At 38.2% G+C, this 19,766-nt stretch overlaps 1 protein-coding gene and 1 long non-coding RNA gene across 7 annotated transcripts in view; one reads left to right on the forward strand and one right to left on the reverse strand.

Moving 5' to 3' along the window:
* NREP (neuronal regeneration related protein) lies at nt 1-17,882 on the forward strand. 6 transcript variants are annotated; one of them, XM_087958069.1, is made up of 5 exons: nt 1-124; nt 942-981; nt 2,237-2,291; nt 11,332-11,403; nt 16,249-17,882. In XM_087958069.1, exons 3-5 carry the CDS (start codon nt 2,289-2,291, stop codon nt 16,363-16,365), a joined length of 192 nt encoding a protein of 63 aa, XP_087814195.1. In that variant the 5' UTR covers nt 1-124; nt 942-981; nt 2,237-2,288; the 3' UTR covers nt 16,366-17,882. The 6 variants fall into 6 exon arrangements, with proteins under 6 accessions (XP_087814195.1, XP_087814196.1, XP_087814193.1 ...); XM_087958070.1 differs by lacking the exon at nt 1-124 and adding an exon at nt 220-301; XM_087958067.1 differs by lacking the exon at nt 1-124 and adding an exon at nt 389-500.
* Nucleotides 5,383-19,766, reverse strand: part of LOC148132514 (uncharacterized) — a 23,477-nt gene continuing 9,093 nt past the window's right edge. Inside the window, exon 2 of the long non-coding RNA XR_015748119.1 lies at nt 5,383-8,428. This is a non-coding gene — a long non-coding RNA (uncharacterized LOC148132514). The remainder of the gene's footprint in view (nt 8,429-19,766) is intronic.

The following is a 19,766-nucleotide window of genomic DNA, read 5'->3' on the forward strand; positions in this document are numbered from 1 at the left end:
TTTATATCAGGCAGAGAAACAGGCAAGGCGACAGCACATGCTGCTGCTGCCTCTGGTCTCTCTCCCGGTCTCCTCAGATGCCCTCTGCCGCCGCCGCCGCCGCCGCCGTCGTTTTATTATTACAGTATGTGGCCGCGCTCCTTCGCCTCTTTCCCCTTCTCCCTGCACCCCTCCAGCTCAGGTTTGGCGCCGAGCCGTGGCTGTGCAGCTCTTTGGCCGGGCTTGATGCTTGGCAGCCCTCCGGCCGGTTCTGCTCTTTATTAGTTGTCTGGAAAGCAGCGGCGGCGGCGGCGGCGAAGGGGTAGGGGCTTGGGGAGCTAGGGGGCTGGTCGACAGCGACGTTCACCAATGGGTGCTCTCTTTTGGCCCAGCCTCGGACTCGGGCAGAGAGGTAGTTCTGGGCCTCTGACACAATAATTAGAAGGGAGGGGAGGCGCCCTAGCTCGAGATCTTCCCTTTCTGCCAACCCTGCCCGGCTGCTGGGTTTCCAGCCTTCCCTGGTCCGTGCCTGGCGATTGGTCGGGTAGCTCTAGGGCTGCTAGACAGGAGGAGGAGGAGGAGGAGGAGAAGCAAAGGCGGGAGGGGGGGTTTCTTCTTGCTATATAGATTATTGCAGACTAAGCAGTCTGGCTCTGCAGCAGCGAAGGGAAGGGGGAGGGTAGAAAGCAGGGGAGAACTTGGCGCTGAGCCAGCTACCATCAGAATTAGCTCATTGTTCAATATAACCAGCATAGACAACCAAAGCCTGAAAGAGAGCGAGATTTTCCCCTCTTGCTGCTGCCCCCACCCCGTTTCTCCCCTCCCCCGTTTTCCAAGGCTGCACTCAGAAAAAAGGTGCAGTCATTCCTTCCCACACCCCTTACCCAGCCTTCTCTCTTCCCCCTTCTATAAATTCTTTTCTATAGCATGCTGCCCCTTTTAAACTCACATTTGTATTTCAGATCATGTAGAAAGGAGAGAAAGTGAGAAAGGGAATTTGTCGTAAGTATATGCATTTTATCCCCAATGCAGAATCTTTTGAAAAGATTTCTTTCCTGTTTTTTTCTTTTCTTTGTCTGGTTTCCTTTCCTTTCTGGAATATCCTTTCTACCATTTCTCCTCTACTTTATTGGGACTCCAGTGGAGTCGTTGGGATTTTCCCTTTTTTATTCTTTGCTTTCTTCGTGGTTCCATAGAAGGCTGTGTAAAGAAGGGGAAAGTACAACATATGTAGATTTAACTCTTTGTCTTTCTATGCAAAGGGAGGATTTAGAGGGTTGGATAGTAATGGTTGCCTTGGGTGTATTTTTAGAAACAGACAATTCTTCCTGCAACAGCTTTCTACAAATTTGAATGTGCAGCAGTAAAGTCTGGAATGACTTCTTTAAAAAATATTAATGCATTTTTAGTGCAAATTCCATGAATTATGATCAGATTAAATATGATTTTTAATGGAAACACATTTGGTGTAGAATTTCCTCCACCCTTTCTTCTAATAAAACCCACCAACCTTATGTTCATTTGCTCAAAACCGTTTAGGATTTTGATTAATAAAAACTGGATATGATAAAATAAAAGTTTCAGACTATGCATGTTACTTTTTAAAAGGAAAATCACTTTGAGGTCAATGTAACTGTATTCTGCAAACTGTAAATCAGCTGATTATTTTGCAGCAAATTTAATGAATTCTGAGGCAATTTTTTTGTTGAAGTAAAGGTGTAAGCATGTATTTAGTGCTTGAGGTAGGTTATGCAATGCAGTACCATTTCCAAAAATATGCCTTCTCTAGGCTATATTACCTTTTGAAAGTGTGACTGTAATCCTGCAATCTTCAATGAGGGGGAAGACAGCTGGTAGTATGTCTGAGAACAATGGAGAAGCTATGCAGCTGACACAGAAAGCACTATTTTTGCTTTCTCTGTTTTTTTTCAAGTAGATATCTAAATCCATGCTGTACTTCAAAGAAGTGAGTGTCTAATATGCTAACTATAACACATTTATTTTGGATTGGAGGGATTATTTTTGCAGATCTAGATAGCCTGAATTCCTATGTGCTATGTTTAAACCTGTGGAATATCCAGTATAGAGTTCAAACTAAGGGATCAGGATGCAGAAAGGATATGTGAGCAAAGGATTTTACAAGGGATTTTTTTTTTCTTAACTATTAGATTATTTGTTTTCTTAAGTCATTGGGCAAGTTGCCTCCTATTTGGTGGCATGAGTTGAGTATTTTTTTTCTTCTTTCAATCTTTTGCAGAGAATTTTCATTTTGCTGACAGTGAATTTCTGAGTCTTAAAAGAGTGCAAGAATGGTAAGAATGTTTTAATTAAAAAAAAATAAATTGGCATATTATTTTAACACATCTTAATAGACATATTTAAAAGGCATGTATTGAGGTTTTGGGAATTTGCCATGCAATGAATAATGCACTTGAAAAGTCCTTGTGAATAGATTTTTCATTTTCAGGAATGGAAACTGCAGCCTACTTTCCTAAAATTAGAGGTTTTTTGAAGAAGAGAATTTTTTTCAATATATCATACTCAATAAAGCATGCAACAGGATTTCTTTTAAAAAAAAACCTAAATTGCATGTCAATATCCAGTACAGTACATTTTTAAAACAACCATAGCTGGCAACAGAAATATCTGATATGATTCTGCTGAAAATAATTTGCTTTATCTTTTGGAAAGAATTGTTTTATATTTTGACAAGAAATATTTGACATACTTTTGTAAAAAAAGGAATTTTAATTTCCAAAGTAGACTAAATTATCTGCATGGTGTATTAATATTTGTATGAAAATATACCATTTATAATGGTGTTTTCCTTTCCTGTAATACAATGCTACTAAGATTATTTGTTCTTTTTTACATTTTTTCACATTAAATAGGTACCCATAAGGAACTTTTATTGCAATTTCTGATGCCAGGCTTTTGATTGTTATATAATAATAATAAAATCAAAACAAAGTGCCCCAAGAATTAGTGTCATGTGTACTGATCAGTATAATTGGGAGAAATATCAGTAATACAAGTTATATAGATAGTCCACTTTCCTTGTAAAAATAGCAATGTAAAGGAATATCTATTATAAAATTTGGCAAACCATTTTGGAAAAAGTTGGAAGTACTAAGGTTAATCTTTTTGCTGTACTAATTGTTTGATGAATAATTAGCATCAGAAGAAGACACTATTGTATAGATCACCATTGAACTAACTTAATTTGCCATGAGCTCAATAGATTAAATCTGACCTGTATTGTATTGATATTGTCATAAAACTTTATACAAGATAAAGGCAAAAAGCAAGGACATTTGTAAATATTTTATTGTGAAGTAGGAATGACATTGTAAGTGTATGCATAATTCATTTTTGTCATATTTGAAACACTTGTTTTCTTAACAAATATGAACTGGACTAGTTTGTGCTAGAACATAATAAAACTAAGAAAATATAGTAGGTGTTTTTTTCCAAGTCCAACTTTCCAGAAAACATAACGAAGAGTACTATTCAAGAATTTGTATATGCTCTGTTGAGGTAATTCCCCGTTAGGAGAATGAGCGCATACAGGGGGACGTATTTGAGAGAAGTGTTTGAATAATACACACAGAGCACACAGATACACTGTACAGTAAATGTAGGTTTTTTACTTCCAGAAAGGTTTAAGCAAAGTCCAAAATAAGCAATCCAAAGTCATTCACAAGTTAAATCAGTCAGTTTTCAATCCAGGGATAATCCAAATATCAAAGTCCAATGTCAAAAAGCAGTTCAGTATCAGGCTTACATTAAATCCAGAAATAGCAGTCAATTAGGAAAAATGGAGCAACGGCAATACTTTCCAACAGAAGGAAACAGAGATACAGTCACGCTCTCTTCTGAGACTCAGACTAAGACAAACCAGGTTTCTGCCTCCATCTTATGGCCGTTTGAGAAACCACACCTAATTACAGTTTTGCATTTTCTTAAAGATACAGTTTTAAAATGTTTATCCTGGTTTATATATTTCTAACCCGAATAGCTGTTAGGTGACTCATATTCCTAACATGCTCTTTTCCTTTTGGGGAGATTTTTTCCTTATTTAATACATTTTTTCAATAGAAAACTGAAAATCAAACTTGTCTGTGAATATTAAGTCACCTCTAAGTATGTGTCCTAATGGGTATCAGCACCTCTGGCAGCTGGGATTCTTATTCACACTGCCTTTCAATGCTTCTCCTCCCACTCCCTAAAAAAAATCCACTTTTTATTTGTTGGGAAATAATGAAGATGCAAGAGGAACAGTGTAAGAAAAACTTACATTGCAGAAACAAAACTCCAATGGGTGACATTAGATATATTTTATGGTAATTTTAAGATTCCTTCATTTTACATTTTTTGGATTTATGGTATCCCATTAGACAAGATTCTTAGTTTCGTGAAAGCAAAATGGCTCCTGAGAATTAAAATTGGGATGACAAAATCTCAACTACCCAGCAGGAGTTAGTATGTTAGTTAGTATGTTACATGTAATAAAACTAGCCACAGCTATGTATTTGTGCTGACATAGCTGTATATTAGCTAATGCCATACAATTTTCTAGAATTTATTTTTGTAGAGCAGTTTTTCTTTAAAAGAAAAGTTCATATTCTAAAAAAAATTATTTAGACCTAGAACTTACCTATTGAATTATTTATACGTAAGATAATATAGTGCAAGACTCCTCATAGAAGTAAACTATTGAATTCAGTGGCTTGAAGATTGTAACATAGAATTACAGGGTTCCAATTTAATTCTACATCATAAAAATTGCTTTTATAAAATTGCCTAGTGTATTAAACCTGACATCTTATTCACAATTTTTTATATATATCAAGTTCAAGTTTCTATTTTGCTCACCAATCAGCAAATTTATTCTCTATCTATACAAAAAACTTAATGCAAATGTTTAGTGGCCTCCAAAGGACTCAAAGGACTGAGGAACACTAGAATTCATGAGGATCTCTTCATATGTTAATCCATATGTCATCTAATACAGGGGTCCCCAACCACCGGTCCACGGACCGGTACCGGTCCGCGGAACAAGTCCTACCGGGCCGCTGGTTGCTGGGCGCCGCCATCTTTTTGATGAAAAAGTGCTTCGGTGAGCTTTTCGGGTAGAAAGCCATTTCTACCGGAAAAGCTCACCGAGCGCTAAGCGCCGCCATCTTTTTGATGAAAAAGTGCTTCCGGTGAGGTCACCGGAAGCACTTTTCATCAAAAGATGGCGGCGCTAGCTTATGCCGGTACCGGGCGCGGCATAAAAAGGTTGGGGATCACTGATCTAATAGACATTTTCTGGATAAATTCAGAAACACTTCCAAGACACTGTGACAAGCCATATTGTTGTTTTATTTATTGCAGTTGTTATTTTTTTAAAATCTTGCCTATTTATTTGTTTGTTCATAACATAGTCACCTGCTTGTACCAAACTTTGGGCAACTCACAACCAAAAAATAAAATAACATGTATTTACAATAAAAATATTAAAATCAAAAGGCGTGGCACCACAGCTAAACTTTCCCATGCAGCCCACAAGTTCATCTTAGCAACCTTACCCTATTCCAGAGCTTGGGAGATAAAGTTAGGTTTGAGTGCTTTTCAAAAGGTTAAAAATGGGGGGAGGCTGCCATGGGGAAGGCATATTTCCTGTGTCCCTAAAGATTTAAGGAAGAGGACTAGGTGTGTGCCCACCCTATTCAATCTAGTAGGATGGGCATTTGTCCTTAGGGAAGGCAGCTGCACAAATTACCTGGTCCTGTGCCTGAAGCTTCAAAGTTAATACCCAGCACTTTGAACTGCACCCAGAAGAAAACTGGGAGACAGGACAGCTTGTGCAACAGGAGTGTAAGGTGGATGAACCTAGAGGCACCCATCACTTCATGCTGCAATATTCTGGACCAGTTGTTACTTTAGAGTGGTCTTCATATAGAATACATTGCAGCAGTCCAGATAGGACATGACCAAGGCTTGAGTTGCCATAAGCAAGGAATCCCAGTCCAGTAAAGGCCACAGTTGGAGCACAAGGTACAAAGATCTGCCTAGCTACACCTGCCACCAGCTTAAGAGTCATAAGTCTAGATGGATCCACAAATTGCACAGCAGCTTAGTCTCGGGTAGTGCCAGAGTTCAGAGTCAAAAGTTAACATATTTCCCAGGCATGGGATGCCAAAGATTCAGAGCCGCTCACTTGCTGGTGTTGAGTTGAAGCCAGTTTCTGCCCATTCTACCCTCACAACCTCCAGGCACTTGTCCAGCACTCTGACAGTATCACCTGCCTGGCAAGGAGCTGGGATTCATTAGCATACAGAGCTGCCCCAGCAATTTCATGTAGATGTTAAAAAGGAAAGGCAAAAGATCCAAGCTCTGAAAACCTTGCAAAAAGTGTCTTTCGCTCCCAATCCCTGAAACTGATTCCGAAGGATAACATTGTAAAAGGTATTAAGAGCCACTGAAAAGCCCAGGAAGGCCAGAATGGTTGCATCACATCCTTCCTGAGCTCCAAAGGTCACCTACAAACGTGTCCAATGCTGTTTCAGTGCTGCGATCTGGCATGAATCCAGGAAGAAAAGGGTCCAGGTAACCTGTTTCATCCAGGTCTCTTTGTACCTGAGCACCAACTACCAATATCCACAACCTTCCCTATAAAGGTTAGATGAAAATTTTCTAACACTATTGAATCCAAGGATGACATTATGCGAAGGGGGTACACTGTTGCTTTCTTCAAGGCAGGCAGTACCATCCCCTCCCACAAAGAGACATTAAAAACAAAGTGAACCAAGCCATTGAGTGGTGGGACTCATCTCCGGGGTGGGGGGGGGGGGATGAGTCTGCCTACTGAGATGAGGTGGACCGGTTGCTTTCGTGGTGTGGAGACAACAACTTGGTCCTCAATACCAATAAGACCAAGGAGCTTATAGTGGATTATAGAAGGAACAGATCAGACATCCAGCCCTTGCTTATCAATGGAGACCAAGTGGAGCAAGTGGCCAGTTTTAAGTTTCTGGGTGTTACCATAAAGGAGGACCTGACCTGAGGTGCTCACATTGCAGCACTGGTCAAAAGGGCCCAGCAGAGATTAAACTATCTGAAACTTCTCAGAAAACAGCAACTGAATGAAAAACTGCTGATGACCTTCTACCGCTGCACCATAGAGAGTATTTTAACTTACTGCACCTCTGTATGGTTTGCCAATTGCACATTGGCAGATAGGAAAGCACTCCAAAGGGTTAACGTCATTGCCCAAAAGATCATTGGTTGCCCTCTCCCCTCTTTGGAAGAGCTTTATAGTTCCCGCTGCCTTAAGAAAGTTCAAAACATTCTCAAAGATCCATCTCATCCTGGGAACCCATTTTTTCTAACTATTACCATCTGGCAGACGGTACAGAATAATAAAAACAAGAACAAATAGGCTAAAAAACAGCTTCTATCCCAGGGCAGTAGCTCTTTTGAATTCTGCTGTATAGTGCAGTTCAGTTCAATGTGTGGAAAGTGAAGGATGTGTGTTTGTGTTTATTTTCGTGGTCATGGTCATGATGTGCACTGAAGATGGTGTTTGATTTCGTTGTACGAGGTGCAATGACAATAAAGTAAATAACTAACTAACATTGCCACTTTCCAAGATGCCTTAACTAACTAGAAGGGGCCTGGGTCCACTCATGAGGGGCTTTTCCATTTCTGGATCAAATGGTTCAAACTCCCACCAGGTTTTTTATGGATAAAAAAGTTATTTTATACATAACTCAAGGCAGTGAACATACCTAAAACTGCTGCCTCCTATTTTCTGCACAGCAACAGTCATATAAGGTGGGTTGGGCTGAAAGAAAGTGTTTGGCCCAAATTCACTTATCCAGCTTTCATTCCTAATGGAGGGATAGAACTCATGGTTTCTTGGTTTCTAGGGCAGCGTATTGTATTGTATAATATAGTTCAATTAAAAGAAAGTATGGGAAGTTCTGATATGCAGGTGGAAGAGTTGGTATTAAAAAAAAAAAGATAAAGGAGTCCCTGCGGATTTTACTTTGTTAGTCGTTGCTGATTCTAGGAGGTCATGCTCATCTCTATTTCAAGGCCATTGAGCCAGCGCTATCTGACAGACATTTCCACAGACATGTGGCCAGTATGGTGTCATGGAGCGCTGTTACCTTCCTAATGAAGTACCTGTTTACTCACATCTGCATGCTTTTGAATTGTTAGGTTGACAGGAGTTGGGGTGAGAATGGAAGCTCGCCCCATCATGCAGCACTTGAGTCTCGAACTATGGCTGTTGGCTTTTCAACCCGACAAATCCATTGTCTTTTAACTGCTGAGCCACCGAGCTGTCCAAGTATTGGCATAAAATCACTGTTTCCTTGCCCTTCTTGGTTCTGTCTGGTAGAGATATTAATGCAAAAGTGTACTTTGATTTTTTGACATGGTTTTATTTGGCATTTATCTGAAAGATACATAACAATTTCAACAAGCATGCAAAGCACAGTAGTACACAATTCATGCATTTTATCTTGTATTCTTGGACAGAAACACAAATATTAATAGTAGATTTTGATATATAAAACACATTTCTTAAACAGTCTTCATTAAGTATTATTAGAAGTAATGTTTCGCTTTCAGGTTTCAGTAATTTTTTTTCTTCCCAGAAATTAAAGATTGTATTTTAAAATATATCCTCCAATCTCATATAAACTGTAGATACATTTATGCAACTCTGTGTCCTAGGCTTTAACTTTTGACTTACCTTCTGAGCTCGTGCTGTGTTCTGGTTCTTAGTTTGCAGCTTTGACCCTTTTCTCCAATTGTACAGCTGTGCATTGCCTGTGCAATTGACTTTCATCCCTGGCTCTTTCTTTGGTTTTTGTTTTTTTTTTTTGGGGGGGGGGTCTGGTATCCTTTGATTACGTTTTTATATCCAAACATAGATGACCAGGAAAGCTACATATACTGCTAGGTCTAGTGACTGGTTTTAATAAAGTCAGTCTTGGTTCTCCATAGACATGAGTCATTGGAAATTGTCCATCACACAAGACCACATTAACATGCGGTATTTGCAGAAATTCACATTAAACATATTTGAAAGCTGTATGTTCGTTCCTCCATGTGCAATCTTTCTGAACATTCAGAGTTTCTTCCCAATTTACCAGATGGGATCGTCTTTGCAGAAGATTCCAGGAACTGATGCAGACTATTCCTATATGCATAATCTGCATTTTATCAATGAGCTCTAACTCAGCCCTTCAAGTTCAATATAAGTGAAGAAGTTACGTGTAAACAAGACTGCTTTTCATTCACTAAACTCATATCTGTAGGAAATTTCCCAAAGACATCAGATACTTGTTCGTATTATCTGCATATTGATCTTCCTGATGACTTTTTCCATGATTATATGTTAAATATGATCAGAATGTGAACTTGGTAGTTTGTTTTACAAAACAAAAAATGCAAAAAGTACGAAGGATGCTTTTGAGATTGAGACAAAAATGTATACTGGTTTTAGTTACTTGGGATTTTTCCAGTCTGATAATATGGATATTTAATGACTTCAAACATTGGATGCAAAGAACCAAGAAAAACTGTATAGTGTAAGAATGTAAGCAAAAATGCAGAGCCAGAGAAGAGGAACCAATGGAAGTGAAACAAACATTCATCATGGAGACATTTTGCAATGGCATTCACTCTTTTACTCCAAAAATCATTAGCCACTTGCTGCTTAGCATTGATTGCTACTATAAAGTAGACAGAATTAAGCCAAAAAGTACACTGGCCTAATTTTACTGAGGAAAGCTACTATCAGAAAGCATACTTGTCCTTAGAAGTTTGCCATCAGCTCATAGGTAAATACAGATGCACTGAAGTTGTAGATTATTTTGTTTGCTTTGTCCAATGTAATTCTTCAGTTGATTAAATCTGAGCCTTAGAATCAGATCTGATTGAAAAAGACTATATGCATTGTAAAATAAATAAAAAGAATACGAAATTTTCAGCATTGATTGGTAGTAATTTAGATACAGTCAGGTTATTGAGGAAGGGGAAAGCTGTAGACTAGTATCAGAGCAGATAATCAGTTTCAATATACAGGAGAATTTTCTGCTGAGATTGCCACTTTATGAAATGTTTTACATGAGGTACCTGGCTCTCTCAAAAAGAGTGGCTTTTAAGTGGCCTTTATAAGGAAGTTGTAATCTGTTTCCCATTAATTATGATCTTGATTGCCTACATATGACCCCCGGAATGAATTGCTCTGATTGTTTTGTAATTATTTTTAGACATTTTTACAGTGTTGCATCTCTCTTCACATCTCAAAATTTATTCCAAAAAGGAACAAAAATACCACAGCTTTATCACTGAATTTTCAGTGGATTTTAAAAATAAAAAAGGAAAATAAAGTTTCCTTCTGCAAAAAAAAGGCCCTTGTCCTTTAAAGGTCACAGGTATTTATATTAGATTAATATTTTGGAGCTACTGTTTTAGGCAGTTGCCTAAAGTAGTCCTAGACTTAGGACCAATCACTTAGCAATCATTGGAAGTTATGATGGACTCTGGAAAAGGGACTTAAAACCCAGCTTTAAAGTTCTGATGTTACTCCTGCTCCCCCGCAATAGCTCACTGCATTTTGGCTGCTTTGCAACCAGCCCACGTTTATGAGCATTTGCAATGCCCATGGCCATGTGACCGCGGTTTATGCCATTTTTGTTGGAAACTGACATTTCCTTTCAATTTCCAGCAGAAAATGTCCCACAGTAAACAATTGGTTTGCTTAATGACTGCCATTCACATGATTGCAATTTGGGCCCTGGGTAGCTAGTTTGCATTAACCAGTTGCAGTGTCCTGCAGTCACACAATTGCGATTTGCAACATTTTTTGCCAGTTTTCCCAAAAATGCCATTGGTTAAGTTGGATTTGAATTTATGACTGACTCAACTTACGACCATCATAAAAATGACCATAAAAAACAGGTCTAGTCATGTGATGACTCAGCTTACAACTTGATAGAAATTCCCAATGGTGGCGTGGTCATAAGTTGAGGACTAACTTATAGCAATAGATCAAGCAATAGGTCAAGTTATCTCAGCTCTACCTTCCGAATAACTTCTTTGAATCTGGATACAAAACATCAGTTTTACCACTGATTCAAAACCTTAGCCTGTTTATAGATTAGTGAAAAATTAGAGAAAAACAGGACCAAGTAAAACAAAAAAGCATTGATATTTGCATGAGAAGTATGAGTTAGTGCCTACAACATATCTTCTAGGGCTAGGCCCTTACAGATGTTATCTTTGTGCTTTTAATGATCGATTATCCAAAGACAAATCATGCTTGTTTTATGTCATTATTATCTATAGGTTTATCATCCAAGGCTCACAGTCAGCCAGAAACATATTCCAATGAGCCATGGACATGGAGGATTTTTTAAGGTATATTTATTTATATATTACTTAAAATCTTTCCTTAAGTAAAAAAACCTCAAAATATAGTATTATTTGGGATTATTTTGTGATTTCTGGAGAATGAATATGCTTTTGATTGCAATATTGATCCTTCATCTGCCAGAGTTCCAACTCGTGGGAGAACTCTTGTTTTGTGGTCTCCTTGTAAGAAACAACTGTTTGGATTAATGTAGGCAATCCTAGTTCCTCTTTGTCCTGAGGGGAATTATGAAGTGTCAGTCCATTAACTGGCTCCTCATTCCACTGTGGTCATCTTCAGTTCTCCGTATTCTTTATAGCAATAGCACTTTACAGCCCTCTTTAAGAGGTTTAAAAAGTCAGCATATTGCCCCCAACAATTTGGCTCATTTTCCCCATCTCAGAAGAATCAAACTTGAGCCTGGTGAGATTTGAACTGCCAAATTGCCTATGTAGCCTGCAGTACTGCACTCTAACCACTGCACCACCATAGCTTTGGCAGAAATTCCTATATAAAGAGAAAATTTTGACTATACAACCTCATTTCTTTGTATATTTGTTTTCATTCTTTCTTCACTTTCTATTTTTTTAATCTTTTATTTTTTTTAGTTTCTATTCTTACCTTTTTAATTGTAATGTTCAATAAAATTATTATAAAAAAGAACATAATTATTCCATTCTTTGTCCATATTTAATAAATATTTACTGATGCTTAATATTTTGAGAATAAAATTGCCACCAAGCATGCTGATTAAAAAGCAACTTGTTTATAGTCCTAGAATCCGTGTATATTCCAACTGTGAAATACAGATAGTTTTATTGCTATTAGTGTCCACTTAAAAGCATACAAGCACCTCTGTGGTTGTAAGTGTGGTCATGCTGCCAACTCCCTGAATTTTGATCCTATGGTTGAGGGGGGTTGCAACATCTATAACTTTGGTGATAGGACATAAGTACCCTTCGTTCAGCCCTACCATAATTTTACATAGTTGCCAAATGAATGGTCATTACTTGAGGAGTACCTGTGCTTAATATGGTTTATAAAGCATCAGATTACGTTACATTTATTTAAGTAGGAAATTGAACATAACTGGACATAAGAAAGTTGATGTACTTTCTTGGTGATATTGATGGGCCTGATTTCATGCTGACGGCAAAAATGGCCATTGATAAAGCCATAACTCTATTTGGGTCCTTCCCATCGTAATATAGCAAGGTTATGTCTTGGCATGATGTAAAGGAAGAACATATGGTTCCTGGATTCTGAGCATTGTGCATTGTTTTCTTGCCTTTAGTTTATAGAATATGTTTATAAGAGCAGGAGATGAATGAGTCATGTACCATTTTGGTTATAGTTGCAGGAAAGAGACAATATTTCCTCTGTGAGGAGCTTCAGAGTTAATTTCTTCCATCTGTCTCGCCCAATTTATATTAGGCTTTCTAGTCATGTTAATTCCTTAGTTTATTATTTTATTCAACATTGGATTCCTTTAAGGGTCTTATTTTTGAAGAGGTTAAGAGGTTCATTTAAAAAATCACATTGCACCCGTGCTTCTGGATTGACTGAGTGGGAAAACAATTGTATACCATAATGCTGTTTCTCTGTGATTTTTCATCTTTTTTTCCCTCCTTCTAATTGTGTCTGTTCTTCAGGCTGGGTAAATGAGGAATGCTACCATTTCAACAACTCTGGGATTCAGTTATACTTCCATAATTAAGGCTTAGGTTCCACAGCCAAATTGTGTTACAGATGAGCCTAGTAATGTCAGAATTAAAGCTTTCATTCAAAGGAATGACATACGTTTTGAGTATTCAGTAAAGTTTCTAGGCATCACCTACCATCTAGAGAAGAAAGTCTCTCTTTACATAGTCTATATCAGGGGTGTCCAACCTTGGCAACTTTAAGACTTGTGCTGGCTGAGGAATTCTGGGAGTTGAAGTCCACAAGTCTTAAAGTTGCCAAGGTTGGACACCCCTGGTCTACATAGTTTATTTGACAACATATCAGAATGCTTTTCCATTGTATTTTTCCAGATTATCTTCAATTTCAAGTACTATAGTTTCTGAATGGTCACTTCCAAGTACTGATCTGATATGACCCTGCTTAGTATTTTTTTTGAAAATCAGCCAGGGACAGTTAGCTGCTTGCAGCTTCCCCTTTAGTGTACAGGGCAACAAAAAGGACTTTTGAATCTTGGGGAAACTGGAGAAGCATCCTTCTCCAAATGCAGCCTTGAATCAGAATCAGAATCATAGATTGTAAGGGTTGGAAAGGATCCAATGACATGAACAAATATTTTATTTATATAACAGGTTACTTTATTTATATATGCAGCCTGCCAATGAAATAAGAGAAGTAATGGCAGTTAATTTCTCTTACAGCCACGGACTGTGCCTGAATGAGAAATGAATGGTCGGTCTGTTCATTTCTTGTCTCCCTCAGACTATACTCCAGGCATAACTTCTGTTGCTATATCTCCCAGAATCTCTCAATAAACCAATGTGTCACCTGGGATTGGGGTATGGAGAGAGACTGCTTAGGAGCAAGCTCACCAAGGTCCTAGATTCCCTTCCATTATTAGGTTCTGAATTGTTCATAGGTTTACTGGAAAACTCCCCAATACCTACCAGAAACAATAAGGTGACTCAGGAAGATCACTGCAGTTGATCCAATCACCCCTGGAAGTCAGTCATAGTGGCAACCACCAGTCTTTTCTGGATCAGAAAGTGATCTGACCACAGTAAAGAGCTTATAGGAATTGCATGGATCATGCCGAAGATTAGTTGGGCTAAGTCTACAGTTCTCGTGGAGGCCATAAACTCCTGAGTCCTTCCTGACCCAACATCTAGCCCAAAGACTAGTCAAGTAGCTCAAGGATTCTTCTGGGTGGTAGGATAGCCAATATATTCATAACATTTCTAGCTTGTCCCTGTGACCTAATCTAAGATAAAGACATTCACACTCCACTTCTTCAAGAGCAGACTCCCTGGCTGCAAATACAGTGTCTTTAAAGATGAACACATGTGAACATACATTGGCTCTGGCACTGAGATTGATAAAGTATCAAAGCCAGTGAGAACAAATTTTGGTGAGGGTACCCAACAATTTCTCAATAATAAATGCCAAGTCTACAGATTGTTTACTACCAAATTGTGAATTTGCATGGCATTTACAAACCACAGTTTGAAACCAAGTAAGTCAGTAAGGTGTAAATTAAGCTGGAACTGTGTATTGGCACAGATTTGCTGGTCTCCCTTATCCTGTAATGGTAAATTCAATATTTCCTGCCTTACCATTGCAGATCCATTCACAACTGGATTATTCTCCTGTTTTAATGTCCAAAAGCTACCTACATAGGTTGCAGACTTACAATTATACCATTCTGTCCCCCAAACAGTACATAGCAGGTTTTGGCCCCTCCAATAAATATACCTCTTTTCAACACACCTCCCAAATAATCAAATTACCAAGAAGAAACACAACTAAACCTCTCTCTAAGTGTTACTGTTGATCCTACTCCTCTACCTTCTGCTGTATGGAATCAAACCTGGACTCATTTCAAACATAGTAATAAGATTCACAAACTCTTTTCTTCACACTAATTGAAATGTCTTAAAACTGTCTATTAATTAATGGTTAAATTGAGAAGGCAACCACAACAAGATCTTTAACAAATATAGTTGGAATAGAGTCTAATATCAGAAATTGCAGAAATTAGACTGGAATCAGACAAATAATTGAATAGAAGAGTTTGAAATTATCTAAATTTTAAACTAATTCCCAGTGATACTGTCTCTATAACCAGTCTTTCACTTCTATCCTCTGGACTATGTCCTGTGTCTAGAAGAAGTGAAAAAAAACCCCGATATCTCAAGCTCTTTCAGGTTTCCCCCTCCCCTGAAATCTGAACTTTTTTCCATACCAACTAATATACTTACAAAGCAAACTTCAGGTTTGTTTGAAAACAACCACTATGCTTCATTAAGCACAAACAAGTTTATTATTATTATTTGATTAAAGACTTCATCAGTTTAAACTGTCAGCAGACTATGTACGATAGGACTTCATCATCAATGATGTTCGGTCAAATTTTCTACAAAGAAACTAATTGACCAAAGAGTCTCTTGAAAACTGTTCAAATCATTCAATTTTATGAACACCACATGTTATGAAGGAACAATAAAAGAATAAATAAATGGATTCTTAGAAATTAGAATTTAAATAAAGAGGCCCTTTTTGTTTTTCACAGAGGATTTATGTATAAGTGGCCATATGGAACAGAACTGTATTTGCAGATCCTAGAATAGTCATGTGGGATTTTTATCTCATGATTGTATGGCAGAATTTCAGGATTGCGGTTGTTTTTACAGCTGAATAGGAACTGCATAACAGTATTTTGTCATACTGCCCAAATCTTTAGTCTATCTGTGTTTCTTCCAAGTTTTAACTTTGCTTCTATACATGCTGCACAGGAACTTGCTTAATCTGAGTAAGAAGAAAGTACTTCATCATGTATAGATCAGCCATGATTATCTATACCCAGAAATTTGAAAACTTAAAAGAATGCGTTAAAAAATTAATATGAAAACACTTCTCCGTATTCTTTTGATTAACTATATAAACTATTTCATAGTTGAAATGTTTTCATTGGAATTATAAGAACATCTTTTCTGGCTTCATAATGGACCATTTTGAGCTGAGATTCTCCTGATATGCTTGAAATGGTTCATTTTAATGTTGGTACTAATGCTTAGATGGTAGAACATGTTGCAGTTGATTGTGATATATAAGTTTATATTGAGGAGACTTTGTCAAAATGCAAATAATTTCTTCTTCCTCCCCCTCTTATATAGGACAATCTTCCCATCCCAAAGGAAGTTAACCGCAAAAAGAATGAGGCGGCTCTGTTCCTGACACCAGTGAATGGCTCTGGACACCATTTCAACAAAATCTATTACCTCTCTTTTTAATCATTACTCCTCATTTGTATTAAATATGGTGTATGGGTGTCGATGAGGTTATCATGGTGTCATATATCGGGAATTGTTTCTTTGTATATCATAAGAAGAAAAATACGGGACTCTGAGCCTTGCTTTAGAGAATTACAGTGGAATATATGTACCATAAACCAGTTTTTAACCATTCTGACTCAAGTCAAAGCTCTCAGAATTTCACACTGTGAACCCAAGTTTACAAACACTACAGGTGGGCCTTCAGGCCTTGTTCTACCACAGCAATGTCTTCCACTAGCCAAAATCAACTGACCACATGCAACTGGTAAACTGCTGCCTCTCCATTTCCATGATTCCTAACTGCTTCTTGCAGAGGCTGAGAGTCCCCCTTTTATTTCATTTTAGATGTAACAAGCCTAGTAGTTTATTTTCATCAATTGTCTGTATATCTCTATATTTTATCCATGTACTTTTGATGTATAGAAGTAGTATGAAACTCATGGTTTCCTTGTGGTAAGTGACTGAGATGCTGCCACGGGATTTGAGACACTGATGAATGGTGCTATTTTGGACTTTAAACATGCTCCTTGGCAAGGTAGCTCTGATGGAGTTATTTTTAATTTCCATGTTCTAAGAAGGTGTTGGTACTTTGTTCTCGTTCTTTAGACTGGACTGACTTGTTTCTTTGTGTCTTCAGTGTGGCTTTCTTATTCAGTGTTGTAGGGTGAGTAATTCCTAATATAGCAAGTAACGAACTGATTCCCACCTGGGTATGCTCACAATCTTGCATTGATAGTGGGAGCAATCACAAAACTGTAATTTACTACAATTTTTGTTTCTGCCATTCTGCTTAGTAATTTGGTTGAAGAACAGCAATAATTTTTTATGATCTTTAAGGGTCTTGTCTTTTTTTTAATACATTAGAAAGTCACATTTTAAATACGGAGGTTTAGCATGTTTTTAATGTCATCTTAAAAATTAAATTAACTGTTTTTAAACATGCAAAAATGGCAACTCTTAAAATGACAGTTAAGATATTTCCAATATCTTATTGTGGATTTTACAATTTTGTTCTTGCTCCCAGGAAATTAGGAAACAATTTTCAAAACAAAACAGTGTCATCTATTCATGGAATGTTGTTGTGTTAGACACAGTCTGGGAGCCCACCTTGATTTTTTATAACTTCTGTCTTTCGGCTCTTCCTTTTACTGGGCAGATTTTGTCCAGAACCATTTAGCTTCTGACTGTTAAATACCAATGCATGCACTGCACTTCTTAATTTTCTCTCCCTCTTCCTCCTACCCCATTCTTGTGCACATTTTTTCTAGTAGTTTAGATAAGTCAATTGTGCTGTATATACATGTAACAAAAAACAGTATTCAGCAGTTGTGGCATTTATGTATAATTGCAATTGTGTACTGCTGAAAATGTAGGCTTTTGTAACAGTGTGATCTTAATGCACTAACACTCGATGTATTTTAGCTCTTTTAGTAGGATTTGTTCAATAAATATGCAAGCTCTAAGAGTAACCAAAATTTTGGTGTTGTTTTATTACTCTATATTTATCGGCTTAAAATATTTTAATATTCTTTCTCCACTAAATTAAAATGCATTACAAATATAAATACCAAAAATAAAGCCACAGTAAGATTGCATCTTAAAATTTACAGATTATGTGGCAGAAATTTCTAATCTCTGAGAGCCTAATAAAAAGTAACTTTTTTAAAAACTGACAATTCTTTCTGAAGGTGAAAATAAAAGGGAAATGGGTCCAAGAAATTATTCCAAGAACTCAGGATTATCATTGTTAATTCCCTGCTTTGATTTGTGGCATGAAGAATGTCAAGATTTGATCAGAAGGTCTACAAAGGAAAGGCCACAACTAGCACACAATCAAAAGTTGTGCAAAGGCTCTACTAGCTGCAATTGCCACCTGCTCTTCAAGCAGGAGATATGAGTCCAGGGACCCCCAGGTTGCGGACTGGATCTGTCTGGAATAGTGCCACCCCATCCAGAACTTAAGATATCAAAGTCCCAGATCTTGAAGCTCCATATACCCAAAACAGCTTAGTCTTGCCAAGGTTCAGCTGAAGCATGTTGTCCCACAAATCAAGCCCACCACAGCCTGCAGACACCACGAGAAGGCAGTAACAGCATCACTTGACTCATCAGAGGTGGAGATATAAAGTTGAGTGTTATCAGCATATTTTAACCCATGTTGATGGATAATTTCACCCAGCAGCTTCATATAGACGTTAAAAAGAAGTAGAGAGAGTACTGAGCCCTATGGCATACCGGAAAAGAGCAGCCATGGGCTGGACCTCTACTCACTAACACCGATTAACCAGCATTGGAAACAGGAGCCTAAACAGCAAAAGACTGCTGTCCAGCCCCAGACCCTGTAGCTAGCCCCAAAGGCTACTATGATCAGTGGTATTGGAGGCTGCTGAGAGGTCAAAGAATGTTCTGACCAAGGCTTCCTGAGACCATAATTAATCACACACTTCGTCCAAATAACCCTCTTTATTTCAACAGCTGGGAATTTTGTTCATTCCCAGCCCGTAATGAGTCCCAAATAGTTTCTCAAGATAAGCACCCACCTTTATCTCCTTTGAATTGCTGCCAACAACTAAAGTGCCAAATTAACTATAAAAAGCCAAACAAAGTCCACACACAGCTTCAAGGTTTAATCCGAACAGAGCAAATAAAGTTGCTTGCTCCTTTATGTCTTATGGGAGGGCCAATCACCTCCAAGCCTTATTCCCGAATTGCCCCTTTTTGTCTTAACTGTTCTTGCCTTCTGGCAGCTCTGCACATGTGCGTGCTGGGAACAGGCTCCCCTTGTTCCTCTGCCTCACTGCTGTCAGATTCTGGAGGCTCTGGAGTCAGCACATAACTCCCAGATTGCCCTGGCCCCATCTCTGTATCAGATGCAGGACCCTCATCCGAGTCCTCCACAGACTCCCGGACTGGCCCATGTTCCTCCCCACTGTCCGATTCTGCTGCTGTCTCCGCAGGCTGCCAGTGGACCACAACAAGGAGCACTCCTCACTCTCTTAAAGATCGATCGGAAGTATGACCAATGTTATTTCTGTCCCATAACTGGGCCTGAATTATGACTGAAATGGGTCCAGATAATCCATTTCATCCAAAACCCTCAAACTGTCAAGCAATTACCCTTTATATCATCACCAAAAAGGAAAGATGGGAAACTGGATGAAAATTATCCAGGCAGGTAGCATCGAGTAATGTTTTTTTAAGGAGGAGGTGAACCAGGGCCTCATTAAAAGGTCCTGGGAATATCCCCTCCTGTAATGAACTTATCACTGCCTGGACCCACTTACTAGTCATCACCCTGGAGGTTTTCACGAACCAGGAGGGACAAGGATCTAATTGATAGGTGGTTGTACACTGAGCAT

The sequence above is a fragment of the Notechis scutatus genome, chromosome 2 (genome assembly GCF_049901735.1).
Source record: "Notechis scutatus isolate UNSWTSFEM ecotype Mainland chromosome 2, rNotScu1.2, whole genome shotgun sequence".
Taxonomy (NCBI): domain Eukaryota; kingdom Metazoa; phylum Chordata; class Lepidosauria; order Squamata; family Elapidae; genus Notechis; species Notechis scutatus.

Bases quoted from the DNA above. Each gene is read 5' to 3' on its own strand.
- NREP (XM_087958069.1), top strand. The intron at 11,404-16,248 runs GTATATTTATTT...CCTCTTATATAG, and splicing joins GACATGGAGGATTTTTTAAG to GACAATCTTCCCATCCCAAA.